This window comes from Mus caroli, unplaced genomic scaffold, assembly GCF_978045245.1.
Source record: "Mus caroli unplaced genomic scaffold, Mus_caroli_1 scaffold_9, whole genome shotgun sequence".
In the NCBI taxonomy this organism is placed as follows: Eukaryota; Metazoa; Chordata; class Mammalia; order Rodentia; family Muridae; genus Mus; species Mus caroli.
The window spans coordinates 32,643,547-32,665,305 of record NW_028227264.1 but is presented as its reverse complement, the minus strand read 5'-3'; the positions used below and the strand labels follow the sequence as shown (position 1 = coordinate 32,665,305).

Below are 21,759 nucleotides of genomic sequence, written 5' to 3'. Positions count from 1 at the left end.
TATGCCATTTCAATTGTTCTTTCTCACTAGACAAAATGTTTTTTTTTTAATTTAGAGTAACAGTATGAAGATAATAGATTTTGTATTTTCTCCTTTAAATGGAGAAGTATGAGACAAAAAAAAAACTTAATATACTTATTTTTTCACATGCAGAGGCTGGAAGTTAAATGGTTCTGACATCCTTTGTCCCAACTGTATTGAGTTTTCTGGATATAAAATAGTGTAATCCTGAATCAGGCAAATCATCATTTGTACCACTCTGTACTGCCTGCTCACAAAAGTTCTGGGTAGAAAACTTTTTTTTTTGATGAATTCCATTCATCAATGACATTTTTGATGTCTTCATAGAAAAACCCCAATTAAAAGCAGGATAATCAAATAAGCACCAGTGTAATGGGCTATTTCCCAGTTGTCAGCTTGACTATATCTGGAATGAACTACAATCCAGAAATGGAGGGCTCACCTGTGATCCAGATTTTGAGGCTGGAAGACACAAGTTTCTGATCTAGCTCTTGTCATGGAGATCTTGAGACATGATGACCATGAAAAGCTTAGGCTCAGGTAAGATAGCACAGGCCTTTTGTCCCAGGAGACTGAGGCAAGGTGATATCTGAGTTCAAGGTCAGCCTGGGACAAAGCAAGTCCTAGATCCAGGTGTGGTGGTACGAACCTTTAATCTGAGCCACACTTTCTCATGGAGGCCTACACAGGGACATTGGAAGAAGGAAGATTCACTCTTTTTCAACTGCTTGCATTTACCTACTTCTACAGAAGACCAGCTCAAACAACTAGTCTCACGGGACAGAGCAACTACTAAACTCTTCAACTTCCTATTAACAGTTGACCAATGCTGGGTGAGTTGGACTACAGACTATAAGTCATCACAATACATTCCTTTAATATATAGAGAACTCATTCCATAAGCTCTGTGACTTTAGAGAACCCGGACTAATACAACCAGCCTTGGTGTCTTTTGGTAAGGTGGTCTTCCATAATACGTAATATATTTTATAATGCATTCCAATGGATGAAATGATGCAAGGAATATCTTTCATGTCTTATTACCAAACTATAGAGTAATAAAGCTGTTGATTCAACTTTCAAAGTCCACTTACCAAACTGTATGCTAAAGGGGTCTGTATTAGTCAGAGTTTTACTGCTATGAACAGACACCATGACCAAGGCAAGTCTTATAAAAAACAAAATTTAATTGGGGCTGGCTTCAAGGTGGGAGCATGGCAGCATCCAGGCAGGCATGGCACAGGCAGAGCTGAGAGTTCTACATCTTCATCCAAAGGCTGCTAGTGAAAGACTGACTTCCAGGCAACTAGGGTGAGGATCTGATGCCCACACCCACAGTGACACACCTACTCCAACCAGGTCACACCTATTCCAACAAGGCCACACCTCCAAATGGTGTCACTCCCTGGTCCAAGAATATACAAACCATCATAGGGTCCAACAGTTATTTGTGCTTATCATTTTCTCACACACTGCTCCCACACTCAAGCCTCAAGGGATGAGGTTTCACTGGTATCATTTAGTTGTGTGGCGCCTGAAAAATGAACGAGAATTCCCACTAATTCTGTGAAACCTTAAGCTACATTAAGGGCATTGGCTAGCAGGGTCCTAGTTGAGCACTTCAGCTCCAGCAGTACCTGCTGCACTGTACTGGCTGGAAGCAAGCTGCGGAGCTGGCCTGTACCTGCCTGCAAAACTGGGGCGTTCCAGGAGGCGGACAGGCCGCGGGAGGGGCAAGTCCTGTGCTCAGAACCCGCCCCACTTGACTAGCCCCGCCCGACCAGACCACGTCCTGCCCGTCTGTCTTATATAAGCCTCCGCCCCGTCAAGCCCCGCCCTGTCAGGCCCCGCCCCACTCCGCGTCCTGCCTGCGAGTTACGCTTGTGGAGTCCGGGCAACTTCTTCTCTCACGCTTTACCAGCCTTCCGGTACCCGCCGCTGCGCTGCCATGGCTCAGCACTTCTCCCTGGCCGCCTGCGACGTGGTCGGCTTCGATCTCGACCACACGCTGTGCCGCTACAACCTGCCCGAGAGCGCCCGGGTGAGTGGCACGGACAGCCTCTAAAGGCGGCTGTGCAGAGTGTCGTAAGTCCCGGGCCGCTGGGCGGAAGTGTACTTTCAGGGGTTCTGCGGTCTTGAGGAGGAAGCCAGGGGCAGAAGATAGCGCAAGACCAAGCCGGGAAACCGGCTTGTAGAACCCTGAAAAAGCGGGGCCAGGGGCTTTGGGTGTCATTTGTTGATCCCAGGCCCTATTATTTTTTCCAACTCCTCGGGGCACCAGCTGAGTGAGTACAGCCACTTGTTTTGAACTTAAAGAAAATATGGCTGCATCTTTCCATTTGCAGGTCCAAAGAATCACCTGTCTGAGTTTAGGTATTTCATACAGGGAGAGACTGTATAATAGTACTGTGAGAAACACTGGGCGAAGTCATTAACATCTTAGACCTCCTTTTGTCTTTACCAAGAGAAGAAAACAAGCATTTATTGCGAACGTACTACTTGATTTGTGCGTTTTAAATAAAGTTGTAATCTCAACAGAATCTACCCAGAATATGAGGGGAGTAGATTGCTTTATTTGTAGGCTTATATCCTCATCTTAATTGCCTTGCTTTCTCTGACCCTTTGGGTTCACAAGAAACTAAAGAATTAAGAATATCACAGTGAGAAGTCTAAGCAGGACTCTGCAGTCAAAGTCTCTGGTTCGGGACCCTGGCACCAAGTGCCTAGCTCTGTGACACTGGGTTCCTTCTCAATTAACCCTTCGAGGATTAAGTGTGCAGCCGATTGTTTGCTATTATGGTTAGCACCCACTACATCACTAGTACAGACCACAGTCAGTGGAGTCCTGTCAGTGCCCCAACTGGTCAGATTCTCCAAAATCAAAAGTGAGGCTCCTGAATCACTCCGGTGTGTTTTCTGCATACAGATGCTTTTTTTTTTTTTTTTAAAAAAAAAAAAAGGTGTGTGTCCCCTGCTGGGGCTCTGTTTTGCAGTTACACAGATCTCGTTTCCTTTCTCATAGAGACAGTTTAAAGATATTTAAGTGTTGGTCCTTTGGCTACTCTTTCAGAGTGTTAATATCTTTCCTTCCACGGCATTCAAATTCCAGTCTGGTTCATCTTATGCACTCATCCGTGTTCACTGTCGTTCGTGGAGAATGTTGTTTAACCTCTGTCATGTAAAAAGCCAATTTTGTGCATGTGTGAGCATAAACATTTTAGGATATAAGATTCACAAGATACTCTACTGCAAGTTTTGAATCGCAGTGCTGATTAAAGTCTGAAAACAATACCCTGGTGAATCTTGGTTATGCTTGGTATGGAAATCCTAAGTCTCACCGAGTGCTGAACACCAGGACATAGTTAGGGACACAGCTCAACCACACACAAGTAGGAGCCTCTCTGTGGTTAGCAACCTGTTACCAGAAAGACGATGTAAAGTTCTTTTCCATTCTTATGGGGGAGAGGAGTATTTGCCAAGGCTTGCTATTGCCTGTCCCGGAGGGAGGGTCTCTTCCCTTCCATTCAGTGTCTCTTCATCATGTGGGGTCTCATCTTAAGAACTTAAATTATGAAATCACCCTCCCACCCCCGTCCTTCTCTTCCCTCCTAGGAAGCTTTTTGTGTCACCACTTACAATTTCTTTAAACCTGACTTCTCCAAATGCTCACCAGAAGCTTTATATATTCTAGTTACTCTTTGGACTCCCCCACCCCCAACCCCCAAGAGCCTCTGTCTTCTGAGTTACAGAAAACAGTGTTTTCTATGTCTTGAGCATACTGGGCTTAGTAATTTACAATGTGGTTGGAATTAACTGAATATGATGACACAGTCACTTTTTTTTTTTCCTTTTTGGTATGGTGTATGTATGTAGAGCAAGAGAGAGGAGGGGTAAGCAGCCCCTTTTATAGTGAGTCAGGCATACCTGGCTGTTGCCAGGTAACTGTGGGGCAGAGCTTAGACAAAATGCTAACAGACTTAACAGCAGGGACATGAGGCAGATGGTCACATCAGATCAACAGTCAGGAAGGAGAGAGATAAATGTTGGTGCTCTGCTGACTGTGAATGTGTGTGCACACATGATGAGTGCACATGTGGAGTCAGAGGACAGTTTATAGGAGTTGGTTATCTCCTTCCATCGTGTGGTTTCTGGGAATTGAACTCAGGTTGTTGCAAGCACCTGTACCCACTGAGCCTTCCCTTCAACCCCTCCAGTTTATTTTTTTATAAGTGAGTTTCTTCACTGAACCTGGCCAGCTCTAACTCATTGTTTCAGCTATGCTGGCTGGCTAGCAAACTTTGGGGAATGCTGTCTCTGCCTCCCTATGATAAGGTTACAGTTTTCCAAGTATTGTATCCACTGAACCATCTTCCTGATTCTTCTACTGGCTTTTTTAAAAAAAAAATTTTTAAAGATTTATTTGTTTATTTTATGTATATGAGTACACTGTAGCTATACAAATGGTTGTGAGCCATCATGTGGTTGTTGGGATTTGAACTCAGGACCTCCAGAAGAGCAGTCTGTGCTCTTAACCAGTGAGCCATCTCTCCAGCCCCTTCTAATGACTTTTAATTTCACTTTCATTCAGTCTGGGCCCTCAGCCCTTGGGGTGGTACTCATTCTTTCAAGGTAGGTCCTACCTCCCCAGTTAAATCTCTCTGGAAACACCCTCAAAGACCGACCTAAAGGTGTGTTTCCTAGGTAGTTCCATCTCCAGCCAAGTTGATAAGCAGCTTTACAAGACCTCTGGGGGATTTCTAGAGGTCATTGTTAATCATAAGAGATGCTAACCACGGGGCTGGGGGTGGGGGGTGGGAAAGTTAAGTCCTTAGTAGATCCTGATATCTTTGGAACAACCTGTATGGTGCTGGGGCCTGAGTTCCCATTTCTCACACCCAGGCTCTCATCCCCACAGCAGAGTGTCCACGTGGCACTGCAGTTGGAAGGTGATGGATGGGAAGGAACAGCACAGCAGAGGTAGATGTTCAGGTGCTGGGAACTGCAGACGCTTGTGGAGAAATCAAGGATGTTTTCAGTGAGGGGATTTAACAAGTGCATGGTGTCATGAAAACATGGACCCCTGTGTGTCCCTTCCCCCAGGGCCTCAGGGGTGGCAGCATCTCAGAGGACTTGACACTTGTGTTCCCTGGGCTTGCAGACTGAAAGGTCAGAAAACACCCACTCACCTCTTATCTCTGGTTGGGAGAATGGGGCATCTGACACTGAGAATATGTGTACCATCTGAAGGAGGAGCCACCCACCAGTCTTTCCAACCTTAACGAAGGCCCTGCCGGGTCTTGTAATTCAGTTTTGTAAGCTGGAAATCTAAAGTAACTTGAAACCTTTCCATTGGGGCATCACTTCATTTTCCAACACAGCAGGATTATAGGGTTGCTAGACTCAGCAAATTAAAACACAGGGCATGTACATAGTTCAACTTGAATTTCAAATTCAAGTTTTTGTGAACACCCAAACTATTAAATGGAACATGCTTATCGGAAAAAAAACAAAACAAAACAAAACAAAACAAAATACTTGCTATTAGTCTAACATTTATTTTTACCTCATCATTCTTTATTTGGCAAATTCCAGTAGAAACCAAACCTGTGTTGTGGCCTGGCCAGTTGGGAATATTTATAGAGTGGCAACGGGCAGGTGTTGCAGTCAGTTCTGTTTTGGTTTATGACTAGCACAGGACTGGTGATAAAAGCAAATGCTTGGGTTGGATTTGCCAACATGCCAGGTACCTCTCTGAGCTTTACATCTGCTAACCCCATTCTGGCAACAGGCCTTGCAGGTAGGATCCTGACAGATTTTTTTTTTTTTTAACTGTTCACAGTACTTAAAACTTTTTTTTCAACATGTGGGTCTCTGGTTCCTGAGGTAAAGGAATCCCATAGGAGCTGTAATCCCAGCACTAGAGAGACAGAGGCGGAAGCAGATGGATCTCTCTGTGTTCCGGGTTAGCTAGGGCACATAAGAAGGTCCTGTCTTAACAGAGAGAAAAAAAATCTTATAGGAGTCCACCAGGCCACTCTCGTCCCTTAAATTCAGGTGCCTTTAAGAAGCTGCACCTGTTCTGAATCATGGTTTTGAACTATTGATAAATGGCTCTGTTGGTCCGGGTGAGGGTTATACTGCACTAGACACGAGTCATACTTAGTGTTTTTCGTTGGCTCTTGAGCAGAGAGCAGCTCTGTTTGATGGGAGTCTTTGTTTTCTCCATTCTCATTTCCCGGCACTCAGCTCCCACTACCCAAGTACAGCAGCGTGCAGGCCCTTGGAGTCTACACCTGGCTGGTCTCCATGCCCCTGGGTTCACCCAGCTCTGCCAGGTGTCCCATGGTTGGTGTCTCACAGAACTTGGCTCACAGATTCAGTCAGACTAGCTGACCAGCAAGCTCTGGAGAGCCACTCTTTCTCTGATTCTCAGTGCTAGGGTTACAGATGGGTGTCAAGCCCAGAGTTTGCATGGGTGCTGGGGATCTGACCCCAAGTTCTCATACTTGTAGCCACTTTACTCACTAAGTCAGCTCTCCACTGTCACTCTACTTATTAAAAAATGGGTATTTTAATTAAAAAATAAAAACTGTGGAGAAGTAAGGTCTGTCAATAGTCAGAGCTTTGGTTCATCCTCTGCTTGCATCCGAAGACTCTGTCCCTCCTTTGTGCTTAATTGTTCTCTTTGTGTAGAGGAATAAGAAATGTCTTGTGTCTGATAGACACCTCATGTTTCCTCCTAACTCATCTGCCTGGTCAGGTGTATCTCACTGAGTTTCCTCTCAGCCCGGGCCTTTCCAGCACTGACGGACCATAGATAGATATAACGGCAGAGTGGTCAGCAATGCTTACTGTCCTGGTGACAGTCCTAGTACAGTGGTCCTCAACCTTCCTAATGCTACAACCTTTAATACAGTTCCTTATGTTGTGGTGACTACCAACCATAAAATCATTTTTGTTGCTGCTTCTTTTTGCTACTGTTATGAATGTAAAGTAAGTACATTTGGAAATAGAGGTTTGCGAAAGGGGCCATGACCCACACAGGTTGACTATCACTCCTCTGGTAGCTGTAGTCAGGTCTTAACAAGGCTTTCCAAGGTGTAACAAGGACCTGGGTGTAAAATTAATACCTGTCTTAGTTGTGTAGTTGTGTGCTGGTGAGACAATTTTTGGGCTGACCATTCACCTGGGAAGGGGGATAACTGCAGAACTTCAGTTATGGATATTCTCCTCCCACCTAACTCCATTAGTGATTCTGTTAGGATTTTAGGTCTATGAAATTAAGAATGAACAGTGAACTTTCTGGTTAATCTCTCTTTTGCTTCCTTTATTTGCAGCTCATTTATAACAGCTTTGCTCAGTTCTTAGTCAAGGAGAAAGGATATGATGAGGGGCTGCTCACTCTGACTCCAGAGGACTGGGATTTCTGGTAAGTCTCCAACCCCTTTTTCATCTGCATCCCCTGTGGCTCCTAATGGCTACTGATAAAATCTTACTTCATACTCTTCTGTGAATGTGAACAGTGAAATGTGAAGTTAGTCAAAAACAAAATAACCTCTATTCTAAAAGTTTTGTGTTCAGTGAATTGAAATACTGTACTTTGAGCATGTTTAGACTTTATTTAATATGAAATTGAACTTTCGGCTTGTGACTACTTGGAAGATTTTTTTTTAATTAGGTATTTTCTTTATTTGCATTTCCAATGCTATTCCAAAAGTCCCCCATACCCTCCCCCCCCACTTCCCTACCCACCCACTCCCGCTTCTTGGCCCTGGTGTTCTCCTGTACTGAGGCATATAAAGTATGCAAGACCAAGGGGGCTCTCTTTCCAATGTTGGCTGACTAGGCCATCTTCTGATACATATGCAGCTAGAAACATGAGCTCTGGGGGATACTGGTTAGTTCATATTGTTGTTCCACCTATAGGGTTGCAGACCCCTTTAGCTCCTTGGGTACTTTCTCTAGCTCCTCCATTGGGGGCCCTGTGATCCATCCAATAGCTGACTGTGAGCATCCACCTCTGTGTTTGCTAGGCCCCGGCATAGCCTCACAAGAGATAGCTATATCTGAGTCCTTTCAGCAAAATCTTGCTAGTATATGCAATGGTGTCAGTGTTTGGAAGCTGATTATGGGATGGATCCCCAGATATGGCAGTTTCTAGATGGCATCCTTTCGTCTCAGCTCCAAACTTTGTCTCTGTAACTCCTTCCATGGGTGTTTCGTTCCCAATTCTAAGAAGGGGCAAAGTGTCTTCATTTTGGTCTTTGTTCTTCTTGAATTTCATGTGTTTTGCAGATTTTATCTTGTATCTTGGGTATTCTAAGTTTCTGGGCTAATATCCACTTATCAGTGAGTACATATCATGGGAGTTCTTTTCCATAGAGAACATCGGCACAACAATTGGAGGATATTTTTATATAGTTTCAGTCAGTCGTAGTCAGAAGGTTGACAGGTTACTAAGAACTGTAATTTACATCTTCGTGGACAGGTTTGTTTTGTTGTTAAGAACCCTGGAAGAGCAATCATCCCTTTTAAATAAGTGACTACTTTACGGCATTTAAATAAATATTCATTTATGATTCTTACTGTTCAATTCCTCCCTGATTTATGATTTTCAATTTCACAAAGGGCATTCTTGGTCTTTCGCTCTCATTTAAACAAACAAATAAACAGACAAAAAGCAAGTTAATTTAAATTGTTCAGTTTAGATAGGTATGGTAGCACATACAGGCAACTATGAATGTAATTCCATCTACCCAAGGCCTGAGGTTGAAGGATGCTGTTCACGTTAGCTGAGCAGCATAGAAAGTCCCTGTCTCTTCAGTTAAGGTTGGAAAGATAGCTCAGTTAGCAATCTCCAAGCAAGAGGTTTGTTCAGACTTCCAGAGACCATCGAAACAAAAGGAGCTGAGTGCCTCCCAAAGCCCAAGGATCATTGCAGAAAGAGAGAGTGGAAAGATCATAAAAGGTAAAGGTGGTGAGTGACAGCAAAGGGGCCATTCTCAGGAAGCAGCAGGGTAGTTGCACATAGGAGCTAGCAGAGGAACAACAACATGCACCAGCCCTGGGTAAGTAAGCTCAGCCAGATAAAACCCAAGCTTGGAGCAGGAAGATGGGCCCAAAACCCACCCTTAGCTGATGAGCTATTGACAGTCAAGGGCTTCTAAGAAGAGGAAACATTAGTTTTCTTCAAGGATGGGGCTTCTGAGAGGCTACCCATGTACAAGTGGTCACAAGTTGAAAGTTTGTTTTCATACTAAATAAAGTCTAAACATGTTCAAAGTACAGTAAGCACAAAACTTTCAGAATAAAAGTTACTTTGTCTTTTAACTAATTTCACATTTTACTTGGTAAAACCAGTGGCCCAAGTGGACTCTGGTTTTAACACACACACAGAGAGAGAGAGAGAGAGAGAGAGAGAGAGAGAGAGAGAGAGAAGGAGAGAACTAGGAAGAGGTAGTAGGGAAGATGGGAAGACTTGGAGCATGGACAGGAGAGTGGGATTAAAGCACACTGAATATGTGCACAGAATTCTCAAAGGTAAGAAAGTGGGGAGGATGGATGGAGAGTGCATGAGTGCAGTAACTGCTCCCCCATCCCAGCCTTAGGGAGGCAGAGGCAGCAGGATCACAGGGCCTTGAAGTCTGGTCAGCTTAGGCAACTGGTGTGCTCCAGATTCAGTGAGAGATGCTGTGTTAAAAAATAAGGCGAGGCTATACCAGTGCCTGGCAAATACAGAAGTAGATGCTCACAGTCATCTGTTGGATGGAACACAGGGCCCCCAATGGAGGGACTAGAGAAAGTACCCAAGGAGCTAAAGGGGTCTGCAACCCTATAGTAGAAACAACAATATGAACTAGCCAGTACCCACAGAGCTCAAGTCTCTAGTTGCATTTGTAGCAGAAGATGGCCTAGTCTGCCATCATTGGTAGGAGAGGCCCTTGGTCTTGCAAAGATTGCATGCCCCAATACAGAGGAATACCAGGGCCAGGAAGCAGGAGTGGGTGGGTTGGGGAGCAGGGGGAGGGGCGAGGGTATAGGGGACTTTCGGGATAGCATTTGAAATATAAATGAAGAAAATATCTAATAATAATAAAAAAAAAAAACTAAAAAAAAAAGTAGGGAGGGTACCTGATGTCAGCTTCTGGCTCACACATACACATGTGTGTACACATGTGAACACACATAAAAACACACAAATTAATTAAAAATAAGAAAATACTTGTTAGGTTATAACTAATAATCATAAAAAATGCATGCAGAATGATCATGCATTGAGCATCCCTCTGGGATTTGTTTGTCTTTTGGTACATCCTTCCTGTCCTAAGAGGTAACACAAAGCTCTTACCGTGTCAGACTATTGTTCCTAGAAATTTTATTGTGAAGGAAAGTAAGTAATGACCCCCAAGTACACTTCCGTGTGTATTTGACCTTGCTCTTTGCCGGCCATGTGCTGCTTTGCTGTTATTATTCACAATAGTGAATCTATCCAGTTTTCTCCAGATCCCACAAGTCTTTTATAATAAAGAACCTAGAACTTAGTATTTGACTTTTTTTTTTTACTAGTTTTCAATAGTACTCCTTGACCAGAGGATAAGTTAAAGTAAAACTATATGGAAGTACATTAGAAACAATGTAGAAAAGAAAACACCCTGGCAAAGGAGTTAGCTTGTGCATTGTGTATATTCATGAGCATCTTTCTGTTAATATATGTTTTAATTTGATTTGTGTGTGCATATGTATGCACATGCTTGCTTGTGTGTGTGTGTGCAGGTACAGGCATACATGTGCTACAGTACACGTGTGAAGGTCAGGGGTCAACTTTAGGAGTCTGTTTTCTCTTCTGCCATATATCTGGGGCCTGAGCTTTGGTTGTCAGCTTTGCTCAACAATCACTTTTACTCACTGAACCATCTCACCTGCCCATGTATAACATTAATATTATAGAATTACATTAATATTATTAATTATTATATTATTAATTAATTATTATTAATCATTACATTATTAATTAAAATACATTAAAACATTAATATATTTTAACAAGATACAGGATAATCTTCATTTACTATTTTTCTTTTGAGTTATGTCTTTTTATTTATTTTTTTACAAAAGTCTAAAGACTTCCTGTTTTTGAGACTTACTGTTCCTGGATGCTTACCCTCATTGATTAACATATCCTTTGTTCAGGTGAGAAAATCTCTTTAACATTGTAACATTTAATAATGCAGATTTTTTTTTCCTCGGAGGTGAATTCAGTGTATGAGCTGATTGATAATCAAATGTTTCCATTTTAGTTGCAAGGGTTTGGCATTGGATCTGGAAGATGGGACCTTCATTAAACTTGCAGCTGATGGCACTGTGCTCAGGTAATGCAATATTATTGTGATCAGAGTCTCCAAGATACCTTATTACTAGTGTACAGTCCTTAAGCTACAAAATGGGGTTATTATTTTAGTCAATCATATGACAAATAGCACCATATTCCTTTTAACTTCTTAGAAATATTTGCAGGAAATATAGTAGAAAATAACATGCTTTGGTCATCGCCTACCCTTTTTTAAAAAATTGATTTATTCACCTTATATTCCAGTACCCCCACTCCCCCTCCCTCTAATAAGAGGGACCCTCCCCCCATATTACCACCCCACCACCATTCCACCACCACCCCAGGCACATCAAGTCACTGCAGGACTAGGCACATCCTCTCCTACAGTGGCCAGACAAGGTGACCAGGTTAGGGGAACAGAATCTATGGGCAGGCAACAGAGTCAGGGACATCCCCCACTCCAGTTGTTGGAGGACTCACATGAAGACCAAGCTGCACATTTATTACATACATGTTGGGAGACATAGTAGGTATAGCCCTTATATGCTCTTTGGTTGGTGGTTCAGACTCTGGAAGCCCCCAAGCGTTCAGGTTAGTTTACTCTGTTTGTCTTTCTGTGGAATCCCTATTCTCTTCTGGTTCCTCAATCATTCCCGTAACTCATTCCTGGAGCTCCATCTAATGTTTTGATCTGGGTCTCTGTATCTGTTGGGTGGAGCCTCTCAGAGACAGTTATGCTAGCCTCCTGCCAGAGTTATCATTAATATTGTCAGGGATTGGTTCTTGCCCATGGGATGGGTCTCAGTTTGGGGCCGTCATTGGTTGGGGGGCAGCCATTCCCTCCATCTCTGCTCTATCTTTGCCACTGCATATCTTATAGGCAGGACACATGTTGGGTCAAAGGTTTTATGGATCAGTTGCTGTCCTTATCCTTCCACTGGGAGCCCTGCCTGGCTACAGGAAGTGGCCACTTTAGGATCCACATCCACACTTACAGGATTCTCAGCTAGAGCCTCCCATGTAAGACACCCAGGGGCCTCTCTGCCCTCACCTCTTTCCCAGGTCTCTGGCACATCCTAGACATGCCCCCCCCCAGCCAATTTCCTTTCTCTCATCTCTAGTCTCCCTACACCTGATGCCCTCCCCTCCCTCTCCTTTTTCCCACTCAATTCCCTCCCTCCATCCATCTCTGATATCTACTTATTTTGCCTTCTGAGAAAGATTCAACCATTCTCCCTCAGCCCCTCCTTGTTATTTGGCTTGTTTGGGTCTGTGGATTATAAAATGGTCTTCCTGTACTTAATGGCTATTATCCACTTATAAGTGAGTACATACCATCCATGTATTTGGAGTTTGGGTTACCTGCAAAATTCCTTATGTCCTTGTTTTTTGATAGCTGAGTAGTAGTAGTATTCCATTGTGTAAATAAGCCACATTTTCTTTATCCATTCTTCAGTTGAGGAACATCTAGGTTGTTTCCAGTTTCTGGCTATTGCAAATGAGGCTACTATGAACATAAATGAACAAGATTCCTTGTGGGATGGTGGAGCATCTTTTGGGTATATGCCCAGGAGTGGTGTAGCTTGTTCCTGAGGTAGATCTATTCCCATTTTCTGAAAAGCCACCAAATTGATTTCCAGAATGGCTGTACACGTTTGACTCCGATGTACAGTATAGGAGTGTTCTGCTTGATCCACATCTTTAAAAGATCATGGATATCATGCTTTTGGTTTTCACTGGGTGCTTAGAATACCATCAGGGATCCTTTGATTAAAGAAGATGCTGATGGGTACTGGGTAGGGGTTGGTGGTCTGTGTATACCACTTTAGGCCATACTTGCTTCCATCATGCAGGGTTCCTTATGGACCAAATCAACCCCATGCTCTGGTTCCCTCTTCTCTGAGTGCATGCAGACCTCTCAGGTTGATCAGGGTATGAAAAGCAGCTAATTAGAAGCTGCCATCACTACTGAGTCTTAGGGAGAGCACCATGGAGTGAGGACCTATTCCCCAGCAGGTACTCACATTGTTGTCATGCCAACACCATACAGTGCTCTGTTGTTGTTGATATGCATTTGTTCAGTGTCAGAGAAGACTCAATATGGAGCCCCTGCAAGCACTTCTCCCTTTTTGTATACTTTTGAAAGATCATTTATTTTATAGTCAAGTTGCTTTCATATTTCCCCCAGACTCTCCCCTGAGGTGTGTCTAAAAGAAACATGTGTGGTCTTATCTCTGATTATTTTGTTTTTTATTTGCCAATTTTTTTTCAGCCAGTTAGGGGATGTGTCTATCTGTATGCAAATACAGTGCCCATGCCCTTTAAGTCTGTAGTCAAGTTGGTCGTTTTCTGGGAATCTTCAGTCATTCTCTAGTTGTTCATTTCTATCTGTCTGTCTGCCCAGTCTATGTCTCTCCCAATTTAACTTCTGAATAACCTGAAGATTCTCTAGCACACTTTATCTCCTTGATGATGTCTTTGATCCTATACTGTAGATATTTGTCTGGTTGTGTTTGCCTGTAGACTTCCTCCATCTTGACCCAGTCTTCTGAAGTGTCAGCCTCTAAAAACACAGAGGAGAACTCTGTGTTTTCATCCTCCTTTGGTCTGCTTCATTTATTCATTTTCCCCTCCATATTATTTTCCAACCAAAATTAAATACACTATATGTTCTCATAAAGAACTATATAAAGTATCAACTTTCACATGGTGAAAAGGGAGAGTCCCCTAACATGGCCCTAGTGAAGCAGAAGCAATATTCTGAGCATAGAACCTAGCTCTTTCTGCATCCTGTTCTGTTTGGTGCATTCCTCTGGCTGCTGCTTGCCAGTGTGATTCCAGTGTGTTTGTTGATCTTATGTATGTGTCCTTGTGTGTATAGATTGTCCACTCTTGTTTCCACTGGCCCTTGGTGCTAGGTGCTTACCATCCTGTGGAGCAGATGTGCATCATATTCCAACCTGCTACCAAAGTCACCCTTTCCACCCAGTCTACTTTGTTGTCTTCTGATTGTTCCAGTTGGATATGTGTTTTGCTTTTGCTGTGTGTGTGTGTGTGTGTGTGTGTGTGTGTGTGTACACGCACATGTGCATGTTACTGGGGTTAGAATCCAGGACCATACATACCCTAGACTAGTTTCCTACCACTAGTATACATTTCCAATGCTTTCTTTTTCCTTTTATGTCTGAGACAAGGTCTCTCTTAAGGTTTCCAAAAGGGCTTTAAAGCTGTGGGCCTCTGACCTTACCCTCTAGAGGAGCTTGGATTCAAAGCATATGCTGCCACACTGACTTTGTCTCATCTTTGGATGAGTGTCTCTACAAAATGACGGGACCTTCTGCAGCAGTACCCTTGCATAGGGAATCTCCTCCTCATTTGCTAGTGGATAGGCTAAAAGTAGAAGAGTCAGGACTGTGGTAGAAATCCCAGAGCATCTGGACAGTGAGCTTTGAACTGATCTACTTTCACTTGTGTTACTTAGGCAAGTGTTTTCTGCCTTAAGTGTATATTCTGTTGGTTTTTATGCTATGACCAGTAAAGGGCTTATAGAATCCCAGACTGGTTGAGATCAACCCAGCTGAAAACCAGATACATAAAAACAAAAACAATAGTTGAACATGGTGGCCCATGGGTAACACTCAGGAAGCTGAGGCAGGAGGATCACATGTTAAGTCTAGTGGGATTAAGGTTCAGTAGTTTCAGTGTCATCACAGATGTAATCAAGAGAACTGTAGCACTCTGCAGTCTTCTCTCGTCAACAGGGCAAGCCACGGCACCAAGATGATGACTCCCGAGGCACTGACTGAAGCCTTTGGCAAGAAGGAGTGGAGGCACTGTGTGTCAGACAAACGCTGTACATCAGACAAGCCTGGTGTGTCCGACATTCCTTGCTGCTCAGGTAGGGCTCATCCCTCACTCATGCTGCTTCACTTTTAGCCTGTTACTGCAGTATGAGGACACAAAGAAACACCTCTGTCCCCTCTGGCCAAGCAAGATGTCCAAAGGAATGGATTTAACTTTCTAGCACTAGGATATATTATTTTTCAGGTGTGTCTGGTTTCTTTTTGGCATTAGTTCAGCATTAGTTCAAGCCACATTTCCACTGGTGTGATGGAGCTTTCCTTGAATCTCCTTTTACTCATGTTGGTTCTGAAGTAAAAGGACCATCCTGAAGATGGTGCATCCCTTAGCTGGACTGGGTTCTTTATGCAGCAGTTAGTAACATGCTCTGTCCTCAGTTTCCCTGTCTCCCATGTCTTCATAGCTCCACTGCCTGGTACTCCTGCCCCTTAGATTCCTTTCATACAGCCCTATCTCCTGCCTCTGATTTTTATTCTAAAATGACTCCACGTGTTCTTCTCAAGTCTGTGAAGAGCTTTACCAAAGCTAAACAAGCAATATTTTAGAAATTATTTACTGACGTTGGTATGCATGGATTAATTTGAAGTGGTTAAGATCTTTTTATGGACAGGGAGTCCTCATTAAAATTAGGCTGTTTCTCTGTTCTCTCTGCCGTAACCTTCTGTTCTTCCTGCCACTCTAGAGTGTTAAAGCTCACCCTTTCCCTTTCAGACCTGTGATAACCTGAGAATAGCTAACATTTGTTTGTTACTGTTGTGTGGCCTCTTAGGTTTGCCTTCTTTTGAGATTTTTGTTTAAGTCTTTCTGGTGGGTTGAAAGTATTAGGCGGTATGGATGGGTTTGACAAAACCAGTGGGTGAGGAAATGAGATTTTGCCTTACAGTTCCGTATTGGATGCTTTTGCACATCTCAGTCAAATTTCCTTCCCAAGGACTGATAGTGAATTGTTGGCTTTGGCTGGGAACAAGCCCCACTAGTAGAGTATGCCTATGTGTGGAGTTGTATGTTCAATTCCCAAGAGCAGAAAGCCTTGGTAAGTAATTTCTTCCCATTTCCAAGGAAAGCTAAGCACATAACTAAGTGTTTTGCTTCAGAAGCTATTCAAAATCTTGAATATTTTTTTAAGCAAAAGATTCCACAGCTATGAAACAGCAAGTACCCAGTTATGACAGGCTCATTTGCTCACTGTGTGCCCACCCAAGGACGCTCTCTCTCTGAATTGACAACCCCTTCTGCTTCATTTCCCCATGCTCATCTTGGTGATTTTGAATTAGTCAAATATTATTTGGTTTGTTAGGCAGAATTGTCACCCAGGTGTGCAGAGCCTAGGATTGTCATTCTGTGTTTCTGCCTCACCACTGGGGTGTCTGAACACCATGGATGTGCCTGCCGCTCAGCGGAGGGGAACTGCAGGGGCAGGGGCATTAGGTTGTATTTCTAACTTGGCTGGAGGGGTGGCTACCAACATGCCACTCAGGGGAGGGGAAATGCAGTCTAAGATGGGGTCCCAACTTATGTTTCTCTGGGTGAGAAACGAGAGGGGCTGGGACACATGCTGTGTTTCTCACATTCCTGTGAGCATATACACTGCTGGGGACTGTGAGGCATGGGTGTAATGGGGGGTATGGCCAGCTTGGCTCCAAGTGAGTAAGAGGAGTTTGGAAGGAGACTTGGATGCCATTCTGTATAAGGAAGGGCTCCCCCAACCCCTGCAGCAGTTCTTGAAGGAGACTGTCTTTGCTTGTCTAAACTGTTTTTTTATTCATGGCAGATATATATGTCTTACTCAGGGTGAACCAGAGATAAATCCTTTTTTTTTTTTTTTTCCCAAGCAGGGTTTCTCTGTGTAGCCCTGGCTGTCCTGGAACTCACTCTGTAGACCAGGCTGACCTTGAACTCAGTAATCTGCCTGCCTCTGCCTCCCAAGTGCTGGGATTAAAGGCATGTGCCACCACTGCTTGATAAATACTTTTTTGCAGGAAGGGATGCCCAGGAAGGGAAGCTCATTGGCTAAACATTTGGGGGCCATCTAGATACCTCATTAGCATAGAGAACTCTAAGTTCTGTACTATGTGACCTGTTGTCATGGTCTTGTTAGTAGAGGGGGTTGGGGGGTGGGGGGGGGGTGCTGTGGTCATGTGGCCCAGGACAGAAACCTGGTGGGAGCTAGTTCGAATGCCTGCCATTCTCAATTTTGAGATTTTGCAACAACCTCACCAGTTCTTCTCTCTGGTGCCCCACATGGGTATCAGACTGTGATACACAGTAAAGCGCTGCCTCTTTTAAAACTAAAACTTTTTCAGTTTAATGGCCAGAAGAGAATGTCACGACACCCGGGAACTGGGTTGCAGGTGTTTGGAGTCATGAGGACTGGGATCTAAACTCAGGTTCTTGAAGAATAGTGCATGCTCTTAACCACTGAGCCTTCTCCCATCCCACAAATAAAATTTTATAAGTGTAGAGAAGTATGAAGAAAAAAGGTCTAATGGTTGCACAATGCAGTTAGACGATGCTTACATAGTCTTATAGTCTTATAGAAATAGGGAACGATTGGTTCTAAATTTCACTGAGATTTCAGGGAGGTTGAGGTGAGTTAGTTGAGTTGGCCATCTGGGCCATGCGGTTCCAGGGCCTTTAGGGGAAAGCATGTGACTGGACTCTGTTGTATCTGTTGTGTGATTTTGCTCAGCAGCACAGCTGCAGTCAGATGTTGGGTCACAGGGATGCAATGTGGACCATCAGAAGAATTGCCTGGGATATGGAAATCCTAAGGTGCCAGATGTGCCAAGGAAGGCCTTGGGTTTGATTTACTCCAAGGCCACACAGAATAAACTTATACCTCTTCTCAGGAGAGACCCTGGCGTGTTCCATGTTCTTGAGTTTTTCTGATACAGTCTACTCATGTGGCATGACTTTTTCCCCTGTCATTACCGTGGATGTTCTCAGGTTTTCCGATCTGTCTGAAATAGCATGAAAGTTGAATGCAGTGTTTGCATGGGCTAATCAACTCGGGTATTAGGGCAGTTTGTGGAGAACATTTCATGGGACTCTAATGTAAGATTTGACTGTTGTGAAATTTGATGACTAGTAATATATTATGGCTTCTTCATACTGCATTTTATAGTGATAATATACTTTTTCTGAGATCTATTTTGCCACTGAAATGTGTTTTAATAAAATGTTTAACTTACAGATGTCATGTTTCAGCTTTCTTTTAGTGCAATTGGAACTTTCTTAAAAGATGCGGATGGGGACTGGGGAAATGGCTCAGTGGTTAAGAGCACTCATTCTAGCCAAGGACCTGGGTTCAGGTCTCAGGTCACAGTTGTCTATAACTCTAGTTCAGGGACTCTTACACCCTCTTTTGCCCTCCACAGGTACCAGACACTCATGTGGTGCATACATACATGCAGAGACAGTACTCAAACACACTCCATTAAAAACAATAAATGTTTAAAATATGAAAAAAAAAGGATAGACTGTAGCAATATCAATTTGAATTGAAAATGCTAGGGAGGATCTGAGTTCAGTCTCCAGAAATCACCTTCAGAAACCCTGGCGTGGTGCCACATGCACGTGTGATCCCCGTGCTTGGAAGTGGGAACGCATGGAAACCCCATGTCCTTAAAAACAAATGGTTCATGGTGCCTGAGGAATGTTGGATGCCAGCACCCGTTGTCATCTGGCCTCCACTTGCAGATGCACACTATATACTCGCACCTCTTCCCCTGCCTCCCACACAGAATGGCATAAAGTGGAGGCTTTGCAGATAACTAAATGAGCATCCAGACTCTGCTGAGATGAGTTTCTCTGTTTTCCACAAGCAAGGGGCACTGATTTTGTTTGTTTGTTTGTTTGTTTGTTTGTTTGTTTGTTTGTTTTAGGAAAGTGTTATTTCTATGATAACTACTTTGACCTGCCAGGGGCTCTTCTGTGTGCCAGAGTGGTGGACTCTTTAACAGAGGTGAGTGGGCGCTCAGGTTTTTTTTTTTTTTAACAACAACAACAACAACAAAAACCCCTGTATTTAGTCATCAGTAAGAAGAGTTAATTATGTGTAACTCTTGGGTTGTGATTTCACTCTGTTTTCTTTGGGTGGTTTCAGAGGTGACCAAGCAAGCAAAACATGGTGAAACTGGTCGAAAATATTTTTGTAAAATTAAATAATGGTACCCTTTTAAAAAAAGAAGTTTGGTCAAGAAAAGAACACCCTCTTCTCCAGTAGGGGGCATAAAACTCTAGAAAAAAGGCAACAAAATATGCTCTAAACAAATATTTTCTTGCTTTCATTAGCAGATTAAAAAAAAGCAGTACAGTTAATTAAGAATTTCATATGTCTTATGTATTGTAAAATTCAAACCAGTTTGATGCTGGGGATTTTCCTCAGGGGCCTAGAGCATTTGTGCATATCTCCACTGAGGTATATTCTCAGCATTGTAGTTTTTATTAGCATAAAATGGAGACTGTTCCTTATCTGACACGAATGAGGGTTAGGGGAGTATCAAGTCTTCCTCTCCCCTCCAAGCCTGGGGATCAAGCCCAAGTTCTTCAGCTTCCAGGCAAGGGCTCTACTGCTGAACTTCAGCCCAGATCATCAGTCTTTTGTATTTTGTGATGTGCATAATTATATATAAATGTGTAGTGCTCTTTTTTTATAAAGAGAAAAACACTGTTAATGTTTCTATGAAGCAAAGAGCTGTAGAGTTGTGTAGTTGGGTATAAATATTTTCTTTCTTTTTTTTTTTTTTTTTTTTGGCTAGCTTGGAAAAAATGTTTCATAAAATGATTTCCATTTTGGATTTAGCAGTTCAGTCATCGCACTGCTGTAACACTGATTTTTATGTAGAAATGCAGGGTAAGTGGACCCTGAATTCTGAACTAAGTTGCTTTGGGCCCTGTATTACCGTCGTGCCGTAAGAAGTGTGTGCTGTTATTTCAGAAACTATACAACTGTGTAAATTTCTTGTATAGTTAGATATTTTTTAGCTTTCATTTTCCCTTAGTTGGGCTATGTGAACTGCGGGAATATTTAGTGATGTTTATCTGTGTGTTGACTTATAGCAGTGAATTGTGAGGAATATTTCTGTATTAATCTGTCATGTTTTCTAAAACCGGAATTCCTACCTTAAAGTAGATGCATGTAACGATTTGCTGTAGCTTACCACTATGTTTAGAAGCAGAATTACTGCACTTGTTACATTTGGAAATTTCTTTTTTTAGCAGAACAGAGGTCAAAAAACATTTGATTTTTGGAAGGATGTAGTTGCTGGTATACAACACAATTTTAAAATGTCAGCCTTTAAGGGTGAGTAACATGAAGAGAGGCCTCCTGGTAGAGGTTTGTTAACTGCCCGTGTCTACTGAATTAGGTAGAGTCTTCCTCTTTTGTCTCTTACTTGGTATTTAACCTGGTACTTACGCTGCCCTAGTGATTGAGTCAGACAGGCTTGATTAACAAGTGGGCTGATCGATGCTAGTCAGCAGGATTTGAAGTTTTGAAATATGTTGCCTTTTGATTGACACACACACACACACACAAAACCCATCCCTCCTTTTCAGTAAATCAAGCCACCAAAATAATTTTAAATATTATGACTAAAATGTGCTGAGGCAATAAATAATAATTGCAGGATATTTGTTCCAATTTGATATTTGTGTGACACCGTCTTCCCTCCCTCTAAGACAAACCAGAGTTTTGAAATGATATTTATATATTTTTATTTCCCTGTGTCTACTCATCAGCTTTGGTCCAGGCTCATAGAGGCTGTTTTTTACATCCTTGCAGAACCTGGCATGTGCCCTTCCCACCATGACACAGAGACAAGCCCATGACAACTGTAGAGTCACCCCCGCTTCACTGCTTTTCTTATTAGCTTCAGCCAGTGCGAAGCTGTAAAGCTGTGAACAGCCCGTTGTCGCTATGAAAGAACTCAGCACAGAATAAAAGTCTATTCATGTCATTTTATTGCTTTGTAATACCAAGTAGATTAAATACTCCGGGCTTTAATAAGTGAGGTACAGCCTACCAGTTTTAAACAATAATGTAAAAATACAGTACAGAGCATAAATAAATAACGTCTTTTTGTTTCTAGTCTGAAGTTCAAACTCTTAATGTTTATACTTTCACTCAATTGGAAGGCACACAAAGTGTCTATTCTAATATTGTATAAGTCCATAAAATCATTTTACAAAGATGCAAGGAATTAAATCAGAGTAATCACACTGTGTTACTGACATAAGTCAGACACTTGTATCCAAGTTACACCAGGTATGTGGACTTTCTGCAATTGCAGAAAAGCTTGAAACAGCTGTGACAAAGCACCTTATAATTGAAATTAATTTTAATACAGTATTTTGGTTTCTTATGCGCACTTCAAAAAACCATGTGTGTACCTGTGCATTTGAATTTATCTTGATGAAAGGGGTTGTATGAGCCATTGAGTGATGCACCATCAGAAATATCCTAGGGTATACAGTGTCATTTAAATTTGAATATTCAAGTATTTAAAGAATATAAAGTTGCGTGATAATTCCTGCATGTTTCCTAG

The 21,759-nt window shown here is 42.7% G+C and overlaps 1 protein-coding gene across 5 annotated transcripts in view; it reads left to right on the top strand.

Annotated features, from left to right (window-relative positions):
• Window positions 1–1,874: 1,874 nt before the first annotated feature.
• Window positions 1,875–21,759, top strand: part of Nt5dc1 (5'-nucleotidase domain containing 1) — a 110,762-nt gene continuing 90,877 nt past the window's right edge. Inside the window, exons 1-6 of one of the 5 annotated variants that reach the window (XM_085842771.1) lie at window positions 1,875–2,062; window positions 7,359–7,450; window positions 11,319–11,390; window positions 15,112–15,248; window positions 19,096–19,175; window positions 20,435–20,516. In XM_085842771.1, the coding sequence (XP_085698897.1) occupies window positions 1,970–2,062; window positions 7,359–7,450; window positions 11,319–11,390; window positions 15,112–15,248; window positions 19,096–19,175; window positions 20,435–20,516 (556 nt within the window). In that variant the 5' untranslated portion in view covers window positions 1,875–1,969. Of the gene's footprint in view, window positions 2,063–2,091; window positions 2,307–7,358; window positions 7,451–11,318; window positions 11,391–15,111; window positions 15,249–19,095; window positions 19,176–20,431; window positions 20,517–21,759 lie in introns of those variants that run through there. The other 4 variants (XM_085842770.1, XM_085842773.1, XM_085842772.1 and 1 more) reach the window with 4 other exon arrangements.